This window comes from Ochotona curzoniae, unplaced genomic scaffold, assembly GCF_017591425.1.
Source record: "Ochotona curzoniae isolate NIBS_2020 unplaced genomic scaffold, NIBS_Ocur_1.0 contig_883, whole genome shotgun sequence".
NCBI lineage: Eukaryota > Metazoa > Chordata > Mammalia > Lagomorpha > Ochotonidae > Ochotona > Ochotona curzoniae.
The window spans coordinates 51856200-51877987 of NW_024466599.1; the positions used below are offsets into that span (position 1 = coordinate 51856200).

General features: G+C 50.4%; 1 protein-coding gene across 1 annotated transcript in view; it reads left to right on the forward strand.

The window, feature by feature from the left end:
* FBLN7 (fibulin 7) overlaps positions 1-21788 on the forward strand; it is a 42405-nt gene that overhangs the window by 12639 nt on the left and 7978 nt on the right. The window contains exons 2-3 of the mRNA XM_040993355.1: positions 6449-6608; positions 11676-11846. Coding sequence (XP_040849289.1) covers positions 6449-6608; positions 11676-11846 — 331 coding nt within the window. The remainder of the gene's footprint in view (positions 1-6448; positions 6609-11675; positions 11847-21788) is intronic.

Genomic DNA, 21788 nt, shown 5'->3' on the forward strand with positions numbered 1-21788 from the left:
TGCATATCTGCCTTTCCAATAAACAAAATAATAAAAATAAATCTTAAAAAAAAAAAAGAAAGGCAGAGTTACAGAGGGAGAGAGACAGAGGCGCATCTGCTGGTTCATTCCCCAGCTAGGTAACAGCTAGGATTAGGCCAAGTTGAAGCCAGAAGCATCTTTTGAGTCTCCAGTGTAGGTACAAGGCATGAAATACTTGGACCATCTTCCACTGCTTTTGTGGGCTCATTAGCAGGGAGCTGGATCAGAAATGGAGCAATTGCGATTCAGACTGACAGGTCTATGGTATATGGTCCTGCAGTCAGTGACTTCCCGGTATGCCACAACACTGGTCCCATCCCAAGAGCTTTAAGACCAGTCTTTCTACCTGCACTCTAGCTCTTGGTACTGATCTGCATGTTCCAGAATCACCCATGCTTGAGAAGAGGTGAGTAGGGTGACACTTGTTGCTCTGCTAACCTGGTGACCCCTGCTCTGCCAACACTGCCATTAGCGTGGAGTTAGAGGAAGTGCTCACGCCCTTAACGAGTTTCATAGCAGAATGGGTATATCTTTATCTTTCCTCAAAATTGGAGGTGTTTCACTGAAAGCCTTTTTGGGTTCCTTTTCAAATGAGCTACGAACCCCAAGAAATGGAGACAATTTTTCAGTGTCTATTGTCAATGGCATGAACTGGACAATGAGTCTGTTTTGAAGGGACAGAAACAGATCAACAGAAAGATATTAAGGGGCCCGGCACAGTAGCTTAGCGGCTAAAGTCCTCGCCTTGAATGTGCCAGGATCCCATATGGGTGCTGGTTCTAATCCTGGCAGCTCCACTTCCCATCCAGCTCCCTGCTTGTGCCCTGGGAAAGCAGTTGAGGATGGCCCAAAGCCTTGGGACCCTGCACCCAAGTGGGAGACCCAGAAGAGGATCTGGGCTCCTGGCTCTGGATCGGAACAGCACCGGCCATTGTGGTCGCCTGGGGAGTGAATCATCAGATGGAAGATCTTCCTCTCTGTTTCTCCTCCTCTCTGTATATCTGACTTTGTAATAAGAAACAAATAAATCTTTTTCTTAAAAAAAGGAAAAATGTTAAGAGGGGTCAGGGTGATGGCTCAATTGGTTAATCCACTGCCTGCAAGCAACAGCATCCCATACGGGTACTGGTTCACTCCCTGGCTGCTCCACTTCCCATTCAGCTCCCTACTTGTGGCCTGGAAAAGCAGTATAGGATGGCCCAAACCCTGGGACCCTGTAACTACATGGGAGCTCCAGAAGAAACTCCTGGTTCTTGGCTTCAGATCAGCTCAGTTCCTGCCACTGCAGCCATCTGTGGGGTGAACCAGCAGTTGGAAGACCTTTCTCTCTATCTCTCCTTCTCTCTATAAATATACTCTTCCAATAAGGATAAATAAACCTAGTATCTAAAGTCCTCATCTTGCATGTGCCTGGATCCCATAGGGATCCCAGTGACCCTGTTTCCCATCCAGCTCCCTGCTTGTGGTCTGGGAAAGCAGTCAAGGATGCGACCCTGCACCTGTGGGAGATCCGGAGGAGGCTCCAGGCTCCTGGCTTCAGTTCAGTGCAGCTCCAGCCTTTGCTATTACTTGGGTAGTGAATCAATGGACAGAAAATCTTCCTCTCTGTGTCTCCTCCTCTCTGTATATCTGACTTTCTAATGAAAATAAATAAATCTTTAAAAAAAAGAAAGATATTAGCAATGAGGTCCCTTGAGCCCTGGAAGAGTCTGTAAAAGTGAGGGGGACTTTCTTCCCCTCGCAGTAGAGGTTTCCAACATGGGCCTTGCCCTGCTTTCTGGGGTCCTTGCCTTCCTAACCTTGTCTGGACATTTCCCCCCATGTTTAAAAATTATATGCATGCTTTATTCATTCTATTTATCTATTTGGGAGAGAGAACGAGGTGACCTTCCTTGTGTGGAGTCACTCTCTGGATGCTCACAGTAGCTAGAACTCCATCCAGGCCTCCCACGAGGGTGGCAGGGACCCGACGTCACCCGCTGCTTCCCAGGGAGCCCCTTTGTAGGAAACAGGCCAGACAGGATTCCAACCCTGGTGCTTCCATGGGAGCATGGCCGTCCCAACCAACAGCTTAGCTGCAGGTCGGACACACAAACGTTGTGATTACTTAATTGACTCACAGTTTATGGTGTGCAGTGTAATAACTCAGTGACGTATGTAATGTGTGACGATCAGCAGTTACCCTTTGATTTGGGAAGCTTTGAGCTCCTTTCTCCTGGTTCTTTAAAAAATAAGTAAGAAGTCATTGTAGGCTAGAGTCACCCTACTATGTTGTGCAACATTCAAACTGAGTTCTTTCAAACTGTTTTAACAGCTGTTATTCAACTTCCACATAATCCCCTATCTTTATTTCCATAATCACTAGTCTACTCGCTATTTAGATGAGATCTACATTTTTAGCTCCCTTGCGTGAGACCATGCAGGGTTTGTCTTTCTGTGTCTAACATATTTTACCTAACATAGTGACCTTCAGTTCCAACCATGTTGCCACAAATGACAGGATCATTCATTCTTTTTTTGGTTACTTTTTGACTGGATAATGTTCTCATCGAATGTTTATGTGTGTCGTGTTTTCTGGATCCACTCGTCTCTTTGATGGGTGATTTGGTGCACTGGCTGTTGTGGTTAGTTCTGCAGGAAACAGGAGGGTAGACGTCTCCTTGATAGAAACGTTTTGCTGCCTTGGACTAGCTCAGTAAAGGGCTGGTTGAGTCCCATAGTGGTTTCATGTGTAGTTATTTTTGAGGAGCCCCCGCACTGTCTTCTATCATGGCTGTGCTGGTTTCCATTCCCGCCACCTGTGTGTGAGGCAGCTCCCATCTGGATTTGACCCTCATTAGCTGGCAGCTGTGATGAATTTTCCCACTCAAGGATGAGGTTAGCCCAGTAAGACTGGGTGGAGTCCGTGGGTGACTCCACAGTGTGAAACAGAGACCCTGCAACAGGAAGGCATCATGCAGGTGTGTGACACTCTTGAGAGCGTGGCAGCCCCCTCAGGCTGACCTCAGCAAGGGCTGCATTTGCAAAGACAGAAATGATGTGTTTCTATCCCCTGGCTCCCCCTAGCTCCACACATGGTTCCAAGGTTCCTGGAACAGCTGGCAGGGTGAGCGTTCCCCACTCCTCTGGGGCACCTGGGGGTAAGTTTCTGGCCATATTGACCACCATAGCACAGGAAACGCCGCTGGAAGCAGAGGACACTCGTGCCCTGAGCCAGCCGTGCTGAGGTTAGAAATGCTTGGCTAACCAGTGGCCAAGTGGAAAACAGGCCCCTTCCCTCCACACACTCCTCTTCTTTCTTTGCTTCCTGGAGCTCTGTGCCACCACCCCAGGTTCCTGGCAGCGCGTTTGCCCTTCCCAGCAGTCTTTGGCTTGGATGTCTCCCGGCTTCAAAACCGAGCTTTTTCCTCCCAGCAAGCCCTCTCCCGGCTGCCCCAGGCTGTGGCCAGAACAGAGAGGCAGGGCTTGTTGGGTAGATCATGGTGAGGTTGTCTCCTCTATGTTCCCACCGCACTTCCACTTCCTGCCTGCATCGTGTGAGCTGCCCAACCGAAATTGGCACAGGGGTTAGAAATCTGTGGGATAGTTTAGATTGGTTGAACCAATCCCTAATGTGAACTCAGCCTAAAGACCATCACACCCAGGGGCTGGGTTTGGAGTCACAGGTTCCCAGCCTGGCGCTATCCATTCACAAGTCCCATTTGACCTCCAGGCTGCTTGTCTTCATGCCTGAAGTGGATTCAAGCCCTCACCTTGCGGGGCTGCTAACCGGTAGCCGCAGGGTCCTTTGAAGAGACAGTGTAGCTCCACTGTAAACTGTGGCACCCATCACACGTGTAACTGGCACACAAAAAAACATGGCAGAGTCTGTGCAAGCAGCTCCTCTGCTGACTTGGAGAGGGATACCCGTGGGTATGGCAACTGGGGACTGGCCAGGATACATAGTCCAGCGCTGGGCAGGTCGGGATTGGCAGAGGCAGTAGGAGGGTTGGAGGTGGTGGGGAAAGTCCCTGCCTCGGTGCTCAAGGACCTGTGTAGTAGAGAAGGGAAGTAAACAAGCCGAATTTCTCTTCCTGGCAATTATGCCTGGGTAATGTCTGGTGAGGCCGAGGAGCCCCACAGGGGCTCCAGGGGCAACTGGGGATTCAGCTTTGTCAAAAGCATCTATTGACTCCACCAATGAGTCATACACTTGGTGAGAGCGCCAAGGTGTCGTGGCTGGCAGCTCCGCTGGGGGAGCGGCAGTGGCTGTGTTTCCTGCATGGTGGTGGTGGCGGTGATGGTGGAGGATGTTCCCCCGAGCAGGCTGAGTTCCCACCCCCCATCCCCGGCCTGGCTGAGGCCACATGTGTTCCCGCTGCTCCAAGCACCAGACTTGGAGGGAATTTTCCTAAAACTATGACACAGAGACTGCAGATGGAACAAAATGAAGTGTAAGAGTGAAATGAATGTGATCCACCAGCTACCCCAAAAAGAGAATCATCATCACCATGGTGACAGGTCGGCTCCCTTCCATACAGGTCGGTTCAGGAGGCAGGAGGCTGTGCTGCTGCAATGCACACCCCCCACAGCAGGGGTTCTGCCTGTCAGTTAGTGAGGGCATCTGGGCCCAGCTTCCCCCTACAGTGCACCCTGGGAGGCAGCGGCAAAGATGGCTCAAGTAGTGTCTGGTACAATAGAGTAGCGGTTAAGGTCCTCGCCTTGAACATGCCGGGAACCCATATGGGTGCCGGTTCTAATCCCAATTGCCCTGCTTCCCATCCAGCTCCCGCCCTCTAGCCTGGGAAAGCAGTCGAGGACGTCCCAGAGCCTTGGGACCCTGCACCCTGGCTTCGGATCAGCGCAGCACCGGTTGTTATGGCCACTTAGGGAGTGAATCTTCGGACGGAAGATCTCCCTTTCTGTCTCTCCTGCTCTCTGTACATCTGCCTTTCCAATTAGGAAAAAAAAAAGATGGCTCAAGTGATTCAATTCCTGCCACCACCCGGGAGAGCTAGATTGTGTTCCTGGGATCCAGTTTCCAATCTCCCTGGATGCTGCAGGCATTTGGGAAGTGAACCAATGATGGCAACTCTCTCTCTCTCTTCTCTGTGTGTCTCTTAAATGAAAAAGAACAAGAAAAGCCTTGCAAGCGTGATGGAACATGAATGACTTTCGACCAGGCTAAGGCCCTCTTGCTGCAGTTTCTGCATCTCACTTTTTCAGTTCTTAAAGTCACAGGGGATGGGAAGTCTGGAGACTTTAGTCATTAAGTGTGAAGTTGGAATTGCCTCTTGCAAGGTTGTTTTTTTCAATGATAAGCAGAATTCTGTTTTCCTCCTTGTGTGTTTTTTTAAAGACCTTTTAACAAATCATCAAAATTGGGTGTTGGCTTTAACTAAATTAATTTTATTGCATCTTTTTTTGTCTTATTTTCCCAGTTGTATTATAAAAAGTATAGGAACCATTGAACATTTCTATTTTCCCTGTTTTCTATGTTGCTACCCATTTGCTTCTTTTAAAAAAATTTACTTATTATTTTTATATGAAAGACAACTTTACAGAGAGGACAGAGAAAAAGAGAGAAAGACAGATCTTCCATCCATTGCTTCACTCCCCAAATGGCCACAACAGCTGGAGCTGAACCAATCCAAAGCCAGAAGCCAGGAGCTTCTTCTGGGTCTCCCAAGAGGGTGCAGGGGTCCAAGGACTTAGTCCATCCTCCATTGTTTTCCCAGCTACAAGCAGGGAGCTGGATGGGAAATGCAGTAGACAGGACATGAACCAGCATCCATATGGGATCCCAGCAGCTGCGGGCGGAGGATTAGCTTCCTACACCACTGTGCCAGCCCCCACCCATTTGCTTCTAGAAGTGTCCCAGGCAGAGGTGGGCGTTTGGCTACAGTAGTTATGATGCCACATCCCATGTTGGAGAGCCAGGCTTTAGGTGCGGGCTCCACTGTTGAATCCAGTTTCCTGTTCGTGAGTCGGCTTGCAAGGCAGCATGTGACAGATGGCTCAAGTAGTTGGGTCCCTGTCTTCCTATGGGAGAACTGGACTCTCTCTCTCCTTCTGGTTCCTTCTGCTTTACAAGTAATTAAACAGTTTTTAGAAGCAGACTTCTAAATGTCCATGGCAGAGAATCCACCGGGGTGTAAATCTCTAGGCATCAATGTAGAGTAAAGAATGAGTGTGTTGCACGGAGGAGGAAGGGAAAAACGATCAAATCGACATGCAGCATAGCACCATACAGAGATGTGCCTCCTGCCCTTCTGTGTGTGTGTGGAGGGCGAGCGGGGGGCTAGAGGCACTGTGTGTGTTTGGGGCTGTGGTCTGGTGACCCTGAGAGGTCACCCCGCCCGGCGTTCAGCAGAGCCTGCGCGTGTGTTTGGGTGACCCCGGCAGGAAGCCCCGAGTGACTTGCGATGGGGGTCTCTTCTCTCCCCAGAACTGTCTGAACAAGCCGCAGCTCCTCACGGCCATCCGCCAGTTACAGCAGCTGCTGAAGGGCCAGGAGACACGCTTTGCCGAGGGCTTCCGCAGCATGAAGAGCCGGCTGGCCGCGCTGCACAGCTCAGTGAGCAGGGTGGCTCCAGACGCGCCCCCAGGTGGGTGGCCAAGCCAGCGCCTCGCGGGCCACGGCGACCCTTCCCCCACCCACATCCGTTCCCACTCACAGCCCCCTGGACCCCGCCTGGCCATCCATCTGCACCCCAGGTCGGTGGTAGACCCCCTGTCTGGGTGTCACCTGCTTTCTCTCCATCTTTCCATTCCAGGCTCCACAGCTGTCAGCTTGCCACCTGCTTCGAGAAATGGCTGCTTTCTCCCTCTGAGTCTCCACCCAGCAGGCCCTTGCTATCCCCCTCCACCCCAGCTTGTGTTTAATCATTTAACAGAGTATTGTTTAGAGCAATTTTCAATTGAAGTAAAATGGAATGGAAGCAAAGAGTTCCGCCACACACCTCCCCAGACACACCACAACTCTGTCCTACACCTGTTACTGTCTAGAAACCAACATGGCATGAAAATAGATCCTTCAAGGGTCAACACTGTGGTACAGCAGATTAAACTGCTGGTTAGGTGTTCTGGCTACTCCACTTCAGATCCAGCTCCCTGCTCATGTACCTAGGAAGTCAGTGGAATATGGGAGCCTTGGGCTCCTACACCCATATGGGAGACACAGATGGAGTTCCAGGCTCCTGGGCTTTGGCCTAGCTTGGCCTCGGCAGTTGCAGCCATTTGGGGAATGAACCAGCAGATGGAAAATCTCTCATCTCTTGTTATCACTTTGCCTTTCAGATAGATAAAAAGGAATCTTATTTTTAAAAGAGAGAAGAGAAAAGAAAGGGGAAAAAAAAATACATGCCCAGGGATTCCCTGGTGGAATGAGGGAGCTTTCAAGGTCAAGTTCAAGACAAGACAGCCTTGTGTGCCCCCACTGCCTCCTTTGAAGGTGGCTGTGATGGAACACTGTGGTGCCTTCTCCTGGTTGCCCTGGTAACAGCTTTCACACTAGCCACCCACGTGGAGAGGGATCCGGTTTGTACCAAGTCCCAGGGCTGTGGAGTGGCTGCCATCCTCCACTCAGTCATGTCCATCACGGGCTCTCTGTGGCGGGAAGTGGGCTGGGAATGCATGCGATTTCCTGCCTGGTCAGAGGTTAGGGTAGCATTTGCAATGCCACCACTGCCCCGAGGCCACTTCTGTTTTCCTTGACTTGACCTGAGCAAGCCCAGCCCTGGCCAGCCAGAGAGACAGCATGCTTTCCAAGACTAGGCTAGTCCGCTGAGAGGCGGGCTGGGCCACCTTATTCCCACTACAGACGGGGAACTGAGGGCACAGGACGAGGCTTTGAGTATTTGGTTTCCTACTAAAGGGCCAGGGCTCCGCAGAGCTGTCCTGTTCCCGCAAGGTCAAGGGCCACTGCTGTCCTTAGGAGCTTTGGTGACAATCCACAGGAAATCATTGAATTTTTTTTAATGGATTAACTAAAACTGCTTTTGTTTGTTTCTTATTTATTAGGCAGGCAGAATGAGAGAGAGAAAGATTTAAAGATGGAGAAGGATCTTCCAACTGCTGGTTCTCTACCCCATAGCTTGCAATAGCCATAATGAGATGAGGCTGAAGTTGGGAACCCATTTGGGTTTTCCATATGGGTGGTGGGAAGCCAAGGACTCAAGCTGTCACCTGCTGTGTGTATCAGTAGAAAGCTAGAATTACAAGTGGAGCCAGGGCTTAAACCAGAAGCAGGATGGGCTTGTCCAAACAATGTCTTAACTACTAAATCCAGTACCTACCCAGGGATCAGTACAACACCTCGGTGCCAGTGTCAGAAGCCTGTCCATTTAGACAGGACAGAAGCTCTGATTCTGTTATCAGTCCTTCTGTCTCCCCTTCAGGGTCTTTTTTCCTCACTACATGCTAGCTTTAAAAATGTGGCCAAGTTCTCTGTTCAACGAATGGCCACTCCTGTTGTGTCTGACTCTGTAGGTGTTAGACACCACCCTGGGTAATCCCGTGGCAGCATTGCCGAGGGTAGATCACAGGCAGGGTCCCAGTGCACAGGGGTGGGGGCGGGGGAAGGTAGCCACACATGCCCCTGGGGGACAGCTAGACACTTATCCCAGTTCAAACAGCAAGTAATGACAGAGGTTGGGGAGACAGGGAATATGCTTTGCTTTTCTGTTGGTGTTTAAGGGCATTTTCTGGGAATCAGGAAGATGAAAGTCCAGTCCTGGGGAATTCGACTTCCTCTTCTGGCTTCCATGATAGAGTCTGCTCTTGTTTTTCCAGCTTCCAGGTGTAGCCAGGGTAGACTCCTCCCGTTCCCATCCCCGAGTCTCTGTGACTACTCCGCCTGCTGGCCGTGCTTCTCATACATTAGCCTCGTGCTTAAGGTGCAGGCAGCTTGGCCGAGGCTCCTACACCCCCTTGATGCTCAGAGAGAAGAGGGTGCACCCCAGGGCTCATCTGCAGCTAGAAGCCCTAGGCTCTGATTTAGGACTTGGTCCGTCCCCATTCCTTCACTGCACCCGTGATAGCTGAGCACCTGCCACGTGCCAGAGACTTGCAGTTGGAGTCAGGTGTGACTGAGCCACTCCAGCAGGTGACTTTGCTTTTGAGATGTTTTTGTGTTTTTGTTGAAATTTCTTGTTCCCAAAGAGAACAGTACTGCTTTCCCCCAAGGCATTTAAAATCCTGATACTACAACAAACAACTAGACAAAAAGAAACTGCAAAGCCACTTTAAAAAAATTACCTAAAATAACCTGATTTTTTTTTTTTTAATTTGACAGGCAGGTTTACAGACAGAAGGAGAGATACAAAAGAGAGATTATCCATCTACTGGTTCACTCCCCAAATGGCTGCAATAGCCAGAACTGAGCTGATCTGAAGGCAGGAGCCAGGAGCTTCTTTCAAGTCCCCTCCTCACCCCGTGGGTTGCAGGGTCTCAAGGCTTTGGCCCATCCTCTACTGCTTTCCCAGGCTACAAGTACGGAGCTGGGTGGGGAGTGTGGCCGCTGGGACACAAACTGGTACCCAAAAGGAATGTCGGCACCAAAGAGTGGAGGATCAGCCTGTTGAGCCATAGTACCAACCCCCAAACTGCTTTTTTAAGGGTGCCTGAGCCGTGGAACGTGAGCTCTGGCTGCTTTCTTCTCACAGTGTGGGGCTTCCCGAAAGGCGGGGGATACAGTAAGGATAAGGGTCTGCTCTGCCAAGGACCCGGGCCGTGTCTGTCTCCGGGTAGAGCCACGGCAGCCTGTGGCCACCCTCTGGGACAGGAAGTCAGTCCTGCTCCACCCACGTTATCTCAGGTCGAAGGCATCACCTGTTCGCAGATTCTGTCATTAGCACCGACCTGTGCAGTTCAAGCAGCAGCTTTCGGACTGACCTTAAAGCATTTTAGAAGTGACTTTGCACTTGCAGCTAAAATCCACCTCCAACCCTCCTAGCTGGGTGCCGCTCCGGTGCTGACACCTGCAGAGGCAGAGGTGAGCCCCAGCTCTCTCCCTCCAGCCACACCGGGTCCCTGCTTGTGCCTTCCCAGGGCAGAATGTTCAAGGCCTCCTTTTGCATTCCCAGCTACCACTGTGGCCTGAGTCGCACCCCACTACTCACGCCACGGCCCGAGTGATGCCAAAGTCAGGTCACCTCATCCCCGGGTTCCTATCCCCCATATGGGCCCCGTCTGGTGTGCAGCCCAGGTGGGCTGGCCTGCTCTCCCCTTTGCCATGACATGTGTGATTCTGCTCCTTCTGCTTCTGACTCATTCCCAATCTCTCTCCATCTCGCCCAGCCCAGTCTAGCCCTGGTGGTGTCCCTGATGTTCCTCTCACCTGCCAGACACACTCCCATCCCAGGGCGTCTGCGTTGACTTTTCCCTCTGTCCTTCCCCGCCACTACTTCTGTGGTAACACCTTCCCGTTCAACTCTGCCAGGGAGATTCATCCTAGCTGCCGTATTCAACATTGTCCTTCCCGTACCACTTCCAGCACTAATCCCTATTGTTATTTCACTCTGCCATTGCACAATGATGGCTCACTGATTATCTTCTGGGCTCCAAAGTGGACCCATTTAGGGTTGTATTTTGCCTATTAACTGCCATCTCCCCGGCGCCTAATACGATACCTGGCACTTTACAGAACTGAATGCTTGTTTAAGAATCATTTGGGGTAGCGGGGAGGTACATGTTAGACCTAGCAGCTAAGATGCTACTTGGGTGGTCCTCATCCCACACTAGAACTCCTAGTCAGGTCCTGGCTTTACCCCCTGTTTCCCTTTGTTACTGTACACCCTGAGAGGCAGCAATGATGGCTGTAGTACTTGCTTCCTGCTACCCATGTGGGAGACTTGGATTAAATTCCTTGCTCCTGGTTTCAACCCAACCTTGTCCTGGTTGTTGCAGGTATTTGGGGAGAGCTTTCTCTGACTCTCAAATCAATAAAATAAAAAAGAATTATTTCTGGAGCATGTGCTATGGGCCAGTGAGTTCGCTGGTGCTGGGACCCAGCCAGCACAGAGGTAGATGAGTTCTGATGGGGACCGCTGACAACACATGGGGGAAACAGCAAGTCTAAGGGAAATTCCAATGTCCACAAATACTAAGAAGGCAGCAAGGTGAGCCTATGGGTTACAGAAGGCCCACGGAGGTCTTGGCTGGGCACGGTGGTCAGGGAACACTCGGGGAGGTGGTGGCATTCAAGAGGGAAACTGAGAAGCAAGAAGGAGCTAGGCAGAACAAACAAAAGCCCAGGCCTGAAGCTGCCATTGTGGCCGAGTAGGCAAAGTCACTCTACCTGCAATGCCGGCATCCTATAAGGGCACCAGTTCACATCTTGGCTGCTCTACTTCTGATCCAGCTCCCTGTAATGGTCTGGGAAAAGCAGCAGAAGATGTTTGGGCCTCTGCACCCATGTGGGAGACCTGAACTGAATCTGTCCCAGCTTCAGTCACTGCAGAAATCTGGGAAGTGAACCAACAGATGAGAGCTGCCTATCCGTCTCTCTAGCTTTCTGACTCTATGCCTCTCAAATAGAGATTAACTTCTACAAAGCAGCATGTCCTGTCCTATGCACGCCTGCAGGGGGCGCTCAGCAGCAGACACAGCCCTGGGATTCACACTGCCGTGGTCCAAGGCAGAGGCCCTCCTGAACCCTCCTTGTCTCCTTGCAGTTTCCTGCCCAGCTCTGAATGCTCCTCCGGATGGCAGAAAGTTCGGCAGCAAGTATTTAGTGGATCATGAAGTCCACTTTGCCTGCAACCCGGGGTTCAGGCTGGTGGGGCCCAGCAGCGTGGTGTGTCTTCCCAACGGCACCTGGACTGGGGAGCAGCCCCGCTGTAAAGGTACTGTCCTTCTCCCACCCTCCCAGCCCACCAGGCTGGACCCGTCCGTCCCAGGGGCAGCAGGGTCTGCTGAATAGAAAGGATCATCTGACTTTGGAACACTTTCTCACTGATTCTCTAATCCTTCCTTAACTGCAGAAGAGCAGCCCGAGTGACGGATCTCCCACCTCCATGCCAGGCCTGGGCTAGGCTGGTCTCTGGGCTCGGTGCTGAGCTGAGCTGGTTCACTGCAGGCCACTCCGACCCCAGAGTCCTTGCTCTCCAGCACCTGCCTCACTCCACTGTGGCTGCTGGTGACCAGCTCTCAGCTCACAGAGGACAGAAGCTGCTTGTGGCTGGGCAGAGGGACAAGAGGAGGGCATTCCTTGTGGTATCTCCACGCTGGGGCTGCCCCCTGTCTGCAGGCCTGTTGGCATCCTTGTGGGTTGCAGAAATGCAGGGGTCCTTCTGACTGCCTTGAGGTTTGGTATGTAGACTCAGAAACACTCCCGGAGGTGAGGGAAAGACATGCACAGAGTGGTGTATTCAGGACTCTGCATGTATACATAAGTTGGGAGCACAGGAACTGCAGGAAAATGCCATCTATACCGATGAGTGCAGAGTGAACCAAGAAGCTCAGGGCCGCCAGAGCTGCATGCGTGGTGTTGGCTCGCCCTTTCTGATCTCCCGGTGAGAGCCGCAGTTCACAGGCTGATCGCAGGTGGCAGCTCCCAGATGCAGCTGAGAAGCATCCATGAGGACACACGCTGTGCAGACAAGTCCAGAGAGGTGCATGGTGCATTTACCTTTAACCCTGAGCGTTCTCAATCCAAGATAACGGCCCCTGGGGGCAATGGCGGCCGGTGTGCGTACACCAGGCCATTTTGATTTCTGTGCTATGAGTGACTCTCCTGGTACTGGGTTTTCATCTTGGTGCAGTGTGCAGTTGCAGGTCTCACCTGCATGGCCGTTGGCCACATTCTGCCTCGTGCTCCCCGTGCACCGCCACACTGGTCCAGCTGTGCAGCTGTCATGGTTACTGTGAGCAGAGCTTGCCGCTCTGTCTCAGGACTGTGACTCTGCATCAGACTCGGGCAAACGGAGGGGGGATGCTCTTGGCACATGCCCACTTCCTTCAAACCGGAGGAGGGGAATGTCTGACTTATAAGTCCTGCAAAACCATTTGATCTGGTCCTGCCAACCAAGACAAACACAAATTCAAGAAATCTGTAGCAGGCTATTTTTTAAAAAAAGTTTATTTATTATTATTACTATTACTATTATTAGAAAAATCAGATATACAGAGAGGAGGAGAGACAGAGATCTTCCGTCCGCTGACTCACTCTCCAAGTGACCGCCATGGCCAGAGCTGTGCCAATATAAAGCCAGGAGCCAAGAGCCTCTTCTGGGTCTCCCATGCAGTTGAGGGTCCCAAGGCTTGGGGCCATCCTCGACTGCTTTCCCAGGCCACAAGCAAGGAGCTGGTTGGAAAGTGGAGCACCCAGGACAAGAACTGGCACCCCTACGAGATCCTGGCAGATGCAAAGCAATCATTTAGCCACTAGGCTATCGCACCGGGTCCTGCAGGCTAATTTTTTAAGTTGATACTTTTGTACGGCCCAGGAAAGATGTTTTATGTCTCCAAACAGCCCTTGGGAAACAACAAGGGTTTCCCAGCCCTGCTAATGTCACACCACATTGTTCCTTTGCAGCAGTGTTGGGCCGGCTGCTTTCCCCAGCGGTACTCTAAGCAGAAATGCATTTCACCCATGTGCTATATTTTTTTCTTTCTTGCTCAGCATCTGGAGTGAGCTTTCTGTGTCTGAAAAGATGAATTCATCAGAGAAGACAGCTGAAAACATGTGTTTTTAGGCAGAGAGATACAAAACACAGGAACACAGTTAGAGACAGAAGTGGCTGGCCCAAGGCAGTGAGTACACACAGCACAGCCACATTCGAACAGCCCCTCCCACCTTAGTGGCCTGCACGTGTTAGTTTTAACTGCAGTAAGTCTTTGCACACAGCTAGTCTCCCCCAGCCAAGTCCTCTTTTCAGCTTAAGTTTGCTGCCATTAAAGCCAAAACACCAGAATGCAGCGGGGTACTTAGGAGGTCCCTTATTCCAGCTCGGTAGGAACAGGAGCAGAGGCAGAGCAGAGAGAAAGAGAATGGAAACGACTCCCACTGCGGTGGCAGGAGGGGTGGCAAGGGGAATGAGGAAGGGAGGGAAGAGATGGAGGAGGATGGGGGAGCTGGCTTGGAGGCCGCAGCGCGTGCAGGGGCAGGAAGAGGAAGTGAGGGAGGAAGTGGATGGGATTGTCAGAGCTGCCAGAGGTTGATGGCTGGGGTTCTCCGGTAAGACACCAGGAGGTTACATCTCACTGGCAGACAACCAGAATGGCATGAGAATGTGAGCTCTGAGAAGAAGGAAGCGACAGCAGGTCCAAGATGGCGGGATCTCACCAGCCTCCGAGGCTCCTCAAAGCTGACGCCTGCCCAGAGGGCAGTTTCTACATGCCTGCTGGCAGCCTTCTTGACCTTGGGTCACAAGTGTTGCATCTCCCTGTTGGCCGTGCATTCACAGGACCCCCTGGATGAGAAAGAGGACTCTGCAAAATCACAACTTGCGTGCTGCGGTTCTTGAATTTCCGGACACTCCAGGGTCACTGCGGGCCCTGAGCCTCAAAAACCCTCGCAAGTTGGAGTCTTCAGAGACAAGGCTGGAGAAATCTGCATTTCATAGGTTCCTTGGGTATTGCTGATGCTAACCGTGTTTTGAGAAGTACCATGTTATTTGTTCTTGCTATGGCTGTAAGCAGAAAATCGGTTGAAGCTTTTGAAGCATTGATCATTTGGGACCCTGACTCATTGGAATGGAGACCTCAGCAATGTGCCAACAGGAGGTGGAATGTGTTGCCTGTGTGTGCTTGCTGGCAGGCCATGGCGAGCTCAGTGCTCGCTCTACACCCTGACCAGCGCTTCCCTGCCTGGGTTGTGGAGGCCAGACCTTCCCTGGAGGACCACTGCATGCACTGGAGGGTCCCACCTGCCAAGTTAGCCCAGCAAATCGGCTGACCATCCCCAGTTCCAAACTCTTGCCCTTGAACTTCCCTTCTCATTCCTAATCCACCTTGTGTTCCTTATCTTCTCCCTCCCCAGCATCCTTCCTGACCCTTGGTTCTTGATCCCTGACCTCTGTCCTAGAGAACCTGTCTGGTGCAGCCCACTATGAACTTCCCCCAAGGCCAGATTAACTGTCTAAAACTTGCAAAGGTTTGGCTCCAGGGACAAGGTGGTGGCCTCTCCACAATGAAATCTCAGTTACATATTTTTCATCTCTTTAAGTAATAAAGACCTGGGAACTGTTGAGGGCCATCCAAGAAAAATATTCATATGACCCAAGCAGGCTGCTCCACCAGCTGCTGAGTCGGGCGTCTCCCAAGTGAGTAAACTGTGTCTGTGTTGACACTTCTGTTCTCAGCAGGAACTGATTGATTCATGGGTGTTGCCTGCAGTTACAGCCTCAAGACAGTGCCAGCCAAACATGTCTGGAGAAACGGTGGCTCTGTCGCCTGTTGGATGGCCAAGTGTAACCAATTGAGGTGGGGCAGACAACAGTCAATTGGACCAAACCTCGACCCTCGGCAGCCGCTTCTGAGCACATCCGCTTTGTTTGCGGCATCAGGAATCTTGTAGCCACTATGTGTTGGAACCACAAGGGAGAAATCATCTTTTAATGACAGGAAATTCATTACAAGCCCCCAAATGTCAGCGTTAGTGAAGACTGCCAGCACGGTCCTAACGGTCCCACGCCTCCTCCCAGTCAGCTGCTCGGACAGAGGGTCATGAGCTCAACTTGGCGCAGAAACAACTGACGCATCATTGGGCCATTAATAAACGCAGTGGGCAGAGGTAGGCTCCAGGCGCCACAAATGGGAAGCCGCTCCTTGGCTTCCTGGGGTATTAGCCTTCCTTTCAGGATGTGAGGCTGAGCCCGTAGCCAAAGGCCACCTTTGATGGTAGAGGAAACCAAAAATAAAAACCCAAATTGAGATGTGAACGCACTTGTCATCACCATGCTGGGGAAGCGTATTTTTGTTGATCGTCTCGCCCTTTTGAATCTTCTTTCATTCATTCAGCCAACTTGTACTTGTACCAGCCCTACTCAAAGCACTGCCTCCAACACTGCAGATTCAGTCCTGGGCCTGCTGGATGCTGCCCCAGCTGCCTGGGGCTCCCGTTTGGAGCGGCAGACAAAGCAGATCCAGCAGCCACAGTCAAAGGCGAGGTGTTGGCATTTATGGTGGCTGCTGCTGCAGAGGGACTCAGTAAGCAACTGAGAGCAAGTGACAGGAGGTGAGAAACAGCTGAAGGTCACTCCAAGGAAGTGGCCATGACACTGAAAGTCACAGCACAGACAGGGCCCAGGCTTATGAAAAGCAGATGAGGTAGGTAGCATGTGGAAGATGGAGGAATGTGCTAGAACCCCAAGGAAGGGGAGCATTTGGAGTATTGAAGGAAATGAGCATTTTTGCAGTAGAGTTTGAACCTAACGAACCAGCATGGTTGGGAGGCACCCAGACCAGCAGCTGTAGCTGTGGACAATGTGTGGCCTATAGGCTTTAGTTCCAGGCACAATAGACAGGTGTTTTTTATTTTTATTTTTGTTTTTGTTTAAGATTTATTTATGTATTTGTGAGTCATAGTTACAGAGAGAGTGGATGGTGGAGGGAAACAGAGAAGGACCTGCCATTTACTGGCTTATTCCCCAGATGGCCACAACCACTATGGCTGGACAATGCTGAAGCCAAGAGCCAGAAGTTTCTCCCATGTGGGAAGCAGGAGCCCAAGGACTTGAGCCATGCCCTGCTGCGTTTCCCCTGACTGTTAGGAGTGGAGTAGCCGGGACACAACCCAGAGCCTGTAGCAGATGCCAGCATTACAGATGACAGCTTTACCAGTAGCCTCCAGGCACAGGAGTGTCAGGCTCAGGTGTGTGTGGTGCTGTTGGGTAGAGAACGCGTTGGACGTGACCAGAATAGACCCCAGGAACCACTTAGGTGGCTGCTGGTAAAGTACCACTACCCTGGCAGAGATCCAGGGGCAGAACTGCTGGGACTCCCCACTCTGCTACATCAACTTGGAGGAGAGATATTGAGACTCCCAGTGTCATTTACAGAGATCACGAGACAAGGTGTCACTTTGTTTTGAAGCAGCCTGTGTGGCTCACTGACCAGAGCTCCACTCTGGATGTGTTCATTTATAACATCTGTGTTACACCTGAATGAAGATCCATTCATTGATGCAGCCCATGGGGACGTGAGGTGGGTGGTGGGCTAGTTCAAAACTGGAGTTCCAGCCTAAAGATGCATAGTTGGGAGTTCTTAGCAAGAGGTGGTCCTTCCATCCATAGACAATGGCAGGAGCCCCTATGGATGATGGGTGGAGATGGAGGACTCAGGTCAGGCCGGAAGGGCACTGAAAGGTCAAGCTGCTGAAGAAGGGGTGTCTGGGTTTAGGTCCTGGTCTCCTCTCATCTCCGGCTTCCTGCTAAGGTGCTCTCGAGGAGGTGGCAGATGATGACCCCCCATGTGGGAGACCCGGATGGAGTTCCTGGCTCCGGGTTTTGCTCTGCCATAGCCCCAGCTAGTGCAGGCATTTGAAGAGTGAACCTCAATTCCTCTCCTCCCTTCTCACTATTCTTTCTAATTAAACAAGTACTCACAAGAACTGCCTTTTCCACTGTAGCTCCTCACTAGCTACTTAATAATGAATTTGCTGACTGATATAGACTGTAATTTGAGGGGATGGGGAGGGTGCACTTAACACAGCAAGTTAAGCCTCTTCCTAAGGTGCCAACATCACATGTGGGCATTGGCTCATTTCCTGGCGGCTCCAGTTCTAATCCAGTTCTTATGGCCTGGAAAAGCAGTGGAGATGGGCTAATGTCCTGGGGTCCCTGTATCCACATGGGAAACTTAGAAGAAACTTCTGGCTCCTGGCTTTGGATTGGTTTAGCTCCAGTCATTGTGGCCACTTGAGGAGTGAACCAGCAGATGAAAGGTAGCTCTCTGTGTGTCTCTTTCTCTACCTTTCAAATAAAAACCGAATAAATTTAAAAAATGATAATAATTTTGATAAAGAATAAATATAAAAGAATAAATGTAAAGGAATGAATAATATGTTTTAAAACTATTCATTTATTTGTAGTCTTAGCACATATGAACATATATCAGAATACAAGTGTATTTTCATGAAAGATGGAATTAAAAGATAAGTATTTTTGTTTAAAATGTCTTGAAGCACATGCTTCCCACTTTTTCAAATGTGTATTTCCATTCAGTTAAAATCTGCTAATTCATTTTTATTTAGACATTTTATTTTATTTATTAGAAAGGCAGAGAGAGAGAGAGAGATGAAGAGAAATCTTCCATCCTCTCCTTCCTACCCAAATGCCTGCAACAGGCAGGGCTGTATCAAGCTGAATCCAGGAGCCAGGAGCTCAGCTGGAGTCTCCCTTGTGCTTGGCAAGCGACGCAGACCTGAGCCATTACCTGTGCTGCCTTCCAGAGCACACGAAGGCAAGAGGCCAGAAATAGAAGCAGAGGCAGGACACCATCCCAGGTACTCTGACCTGGGCTGCCGGTATCCCAGGGGGCATCAGCTGCTGCACCAAATGGCCACTCCTATTCCTTGAGCCTTCTGAATACCCCTTGGAGACGCAGGGCTCATAAAGCCCGTGTCATCAGTGCAGAGATATTAACACGAGCAATTCATTTCCTCTTCTTTTTAAGCAGAACTTCCATGTTAGAAAGCACTTTAAACAAGGGCTAGTCTATGGCTTAAAAAAAAAAGGATTTGTTTCATTTGAAAGAGAGAGAGGGAGAGTCAGAGCACGAGAGCTTCTGTCTGATTTCACAGGCAGCAGCTTAACCCACTGTGCCAGAACGCTGACCCTAACTTATGCTTTACTGAATGAGCTCTCTATTGTTTTTCAGGTTTTATAATTGCAAACAATACCAAGATAAGTATCTTGAAGCATTTTCTTATTGTGGAAAACCTCAAACTCACAAAAGCTCAAAGGTGCATGGCGGGCTAGGCTCGACTTAGTACATACACCAGCATCCCGTTTCAGGGCGCCAGCTTGAGGCTCAGCTACTTGCCTTCCAGTCCAGCTTCCTTAGAAAGCACCTGCAAGGCAGTGCAGGGTGGCTCAGCTGCTTAGGGCCCTGCCGCCCACAGGAGTCCTGGATGTACCGACTCCTGGCTTCAGCTTGGTCTAGACCTGGCTGTTGTGGTCATTTTAGGGGTAAATCTCCCTACCTTCCAAACAATTTTTTTAAAATCTTAAGGAGAAAAAAAAAAAAAGCACCTCAGAGACAATCCATTAAGTCCTCATGGTTTCCAAAATGACTGCATTTTCCCCCGGATGTCTGTTTGATTGGTTATAAGATACTTGTCTCATGTTTTATCTTCCTCCAGTGTCTTTCAAATGTTGCTGCATGTCTTCTGTTTTAAACTGATGCTGTTGTCTCCACCATGAGTATTTTGGTTGGTTTGTTGTTGTTGTTTGCCTAGATGCCCAAGGAACTTTTTTTCTTTTTTCTTTAAAATCCAATCATTTGACTGGAACCGCAGTGTTCAAGCCAGCCTCTCCCATGTGTGGGCCTGGAATGTGAGGTTCATCTCTTCCACAGTTTAATTCCTGGAGGAGTTTTTAGCCTGGGAACCCTCTACTTTCTCTGGGTCAGAAACAAGACAAGTAGGAATTTTGTTTAAGATCTATTTTATTTTTTATTTTAAAGAGTTACAGAGAGAAGGAGAACTAGAGAGAGAGAGCTTCTATCTGCTGGTTTACTCTCCAGATGGCTGCAAGAGCTGGAGTCAATCAAAGCCAGGAGCCAAGAGCTTTTTCCAGGTCTTGGCCTATCCTTGGCTGCTTTCCCAGGCTATAAGCAGGGAGCTGGATCAGAAATGGAGCAGCCGGGATGCAAACTGGTACCTACATGGTATGTTGGCACCTCAGGCAGAGGCTTAGCCTACTAAATCATGGCACCGACCCTGGGCATTTATTATTATAGTTATTATTAATGTATCTGCCTGGAAGACAGAGATGCAAAGACAAGGAGATGATATCACATCCTCTGGCTGTTTCCCCAAACAACAGAGATCCAGGGGCTCAGTCAGGTGTCTTATTTGGGGGGCAGTGATCCAATGACTTGAGTCAACACCTACCCCTCCCCAGGTGTACATCAACAGGCAAATGGAAGACTGGGAACAGAGCCAGGACTTGAACCCACATGGGATGCAGGTATTGAAAAACGATATTAACTGCCGCGCTAAACATCCACCCTAGAAATAGGAACTTAACACTCATGAAGTTAGCAAAAACCTGGTGGGAAAGCTGATTGTGCTTAAATATCATGACTAGGAAAGGACTCTTGTCAAATCTCATGCAATCTAGAGGAAAAGACGAAACCTCTTCTCACGGTGAATATCAAGAAAGACACACCCAGAAAGCAGGTGAAAACTGTAATCTGATATTCAGAACAAGCTGCAAGAAACTTTTTAAAGATTACAACTCCTAAAGAACAGCCTAGATCAACATGAGAAAACCTCAGCGATGAAGGGCCTGGAAAAATGGGATGTCTGAAAGAAGATAACAGCACTAGGAAAGAATTAGAAATGAAAGAAAAAAAAATCAGATCATACCTATAAGACACTTGGCCCCGGCCCCACCCGCCTCCAAACACAGGCTCTGTAGGCACAGCAAGCGTTTGCCGAACAATAGATTGAAACAGGAGTTTGGTCCTGACCGTGACTCGTCAGCCTCTCCCATATCTGCTGCCGGTACTCACATTACAGCCTTCAAATCGCTATGCGCTTAGGCAAGCACACAGCCCAGGACACATGCGACTGTAATGACGAGCCTACTCCAATCAGAACACAGATGGGGCGCCAGCCTGGGCTTGGGGCCACTGAATGCCTTCTACTCTCCGTCAAGATAAGAAGTCAAGCATGTCTGTATGAAGCCTGTCTAGATGAGGGGCATCCTGCTGAGATCCAGAGAGGGAGGCAGAAGACCTGGTCCCCAGGCACTCTGTGCATCTCTGTTAGATGGTGACCCCAAGGACAGGTGTGGCTCAGTGTCTCCCTCCACAGGGGGCTCTCACAGAGGAGGGACATGACCCTGTGGCCCTTTGGGAGTTCACACATTTTGGCTGTCTGCCCACAGCGTCAGAGCATGGCCATTTGCTTGCCTTCAGAGTACACAGTGATCGATCCGGCATGGGTACTGATGTAGCTTGGTACCTGGGAACAGCTTCCTCCCCCTCCCTTATTCCCTGCCCCTTCCATCTGTGGCTGCCCCCCAGCGCCACCCGTCTCCAAACACAGGAGAAAAGAGAGGGAAAGTTGGAAGTATCTGTCCCACCCAGCTTCCCCCCCACCATACCTTAACCCTCCCCACCCTATTCACTGGTCCTCATGGGCAAGCATCCCTGTTAACTATGTAAACAACATCAAAAGTGAAATAAAATATGTGGGCTAGCAAGCTCCAAGGTGTGAGTGCACAGGGTCACTTCAGCCTTGTTCCTGGAAAAACGGGCATCTGAAGGCAGAACGAATGAGAGGGCGTGCACCCAGCCTGGGGTGCCTGAGAGATGGTGCTGGTTCCTTTCCCAGGGGTGAGCAATGCTTCGAGAATCCAGGACCTTCCAGGATGAGTAGAAATCATGTAATGATCAATACAGCATCCCCATCACGAGGCGACCTCGAGGAAGCCAAATCCCTTGCAATCCACCCAGAGGAGGCTGCAGTTCTCATTAGGAGCGAACACCTGCTCCTCCCTCTTGGTAGACGCAGCGGGAAAGAGCGTTCTTCTGCCAGCAGTCAGCCAAGCTCTCTCCCAAGACACTGCCATCAAGTCAGTAAGCTGACCAACCTCTTCGGTGGAAGTGACTTT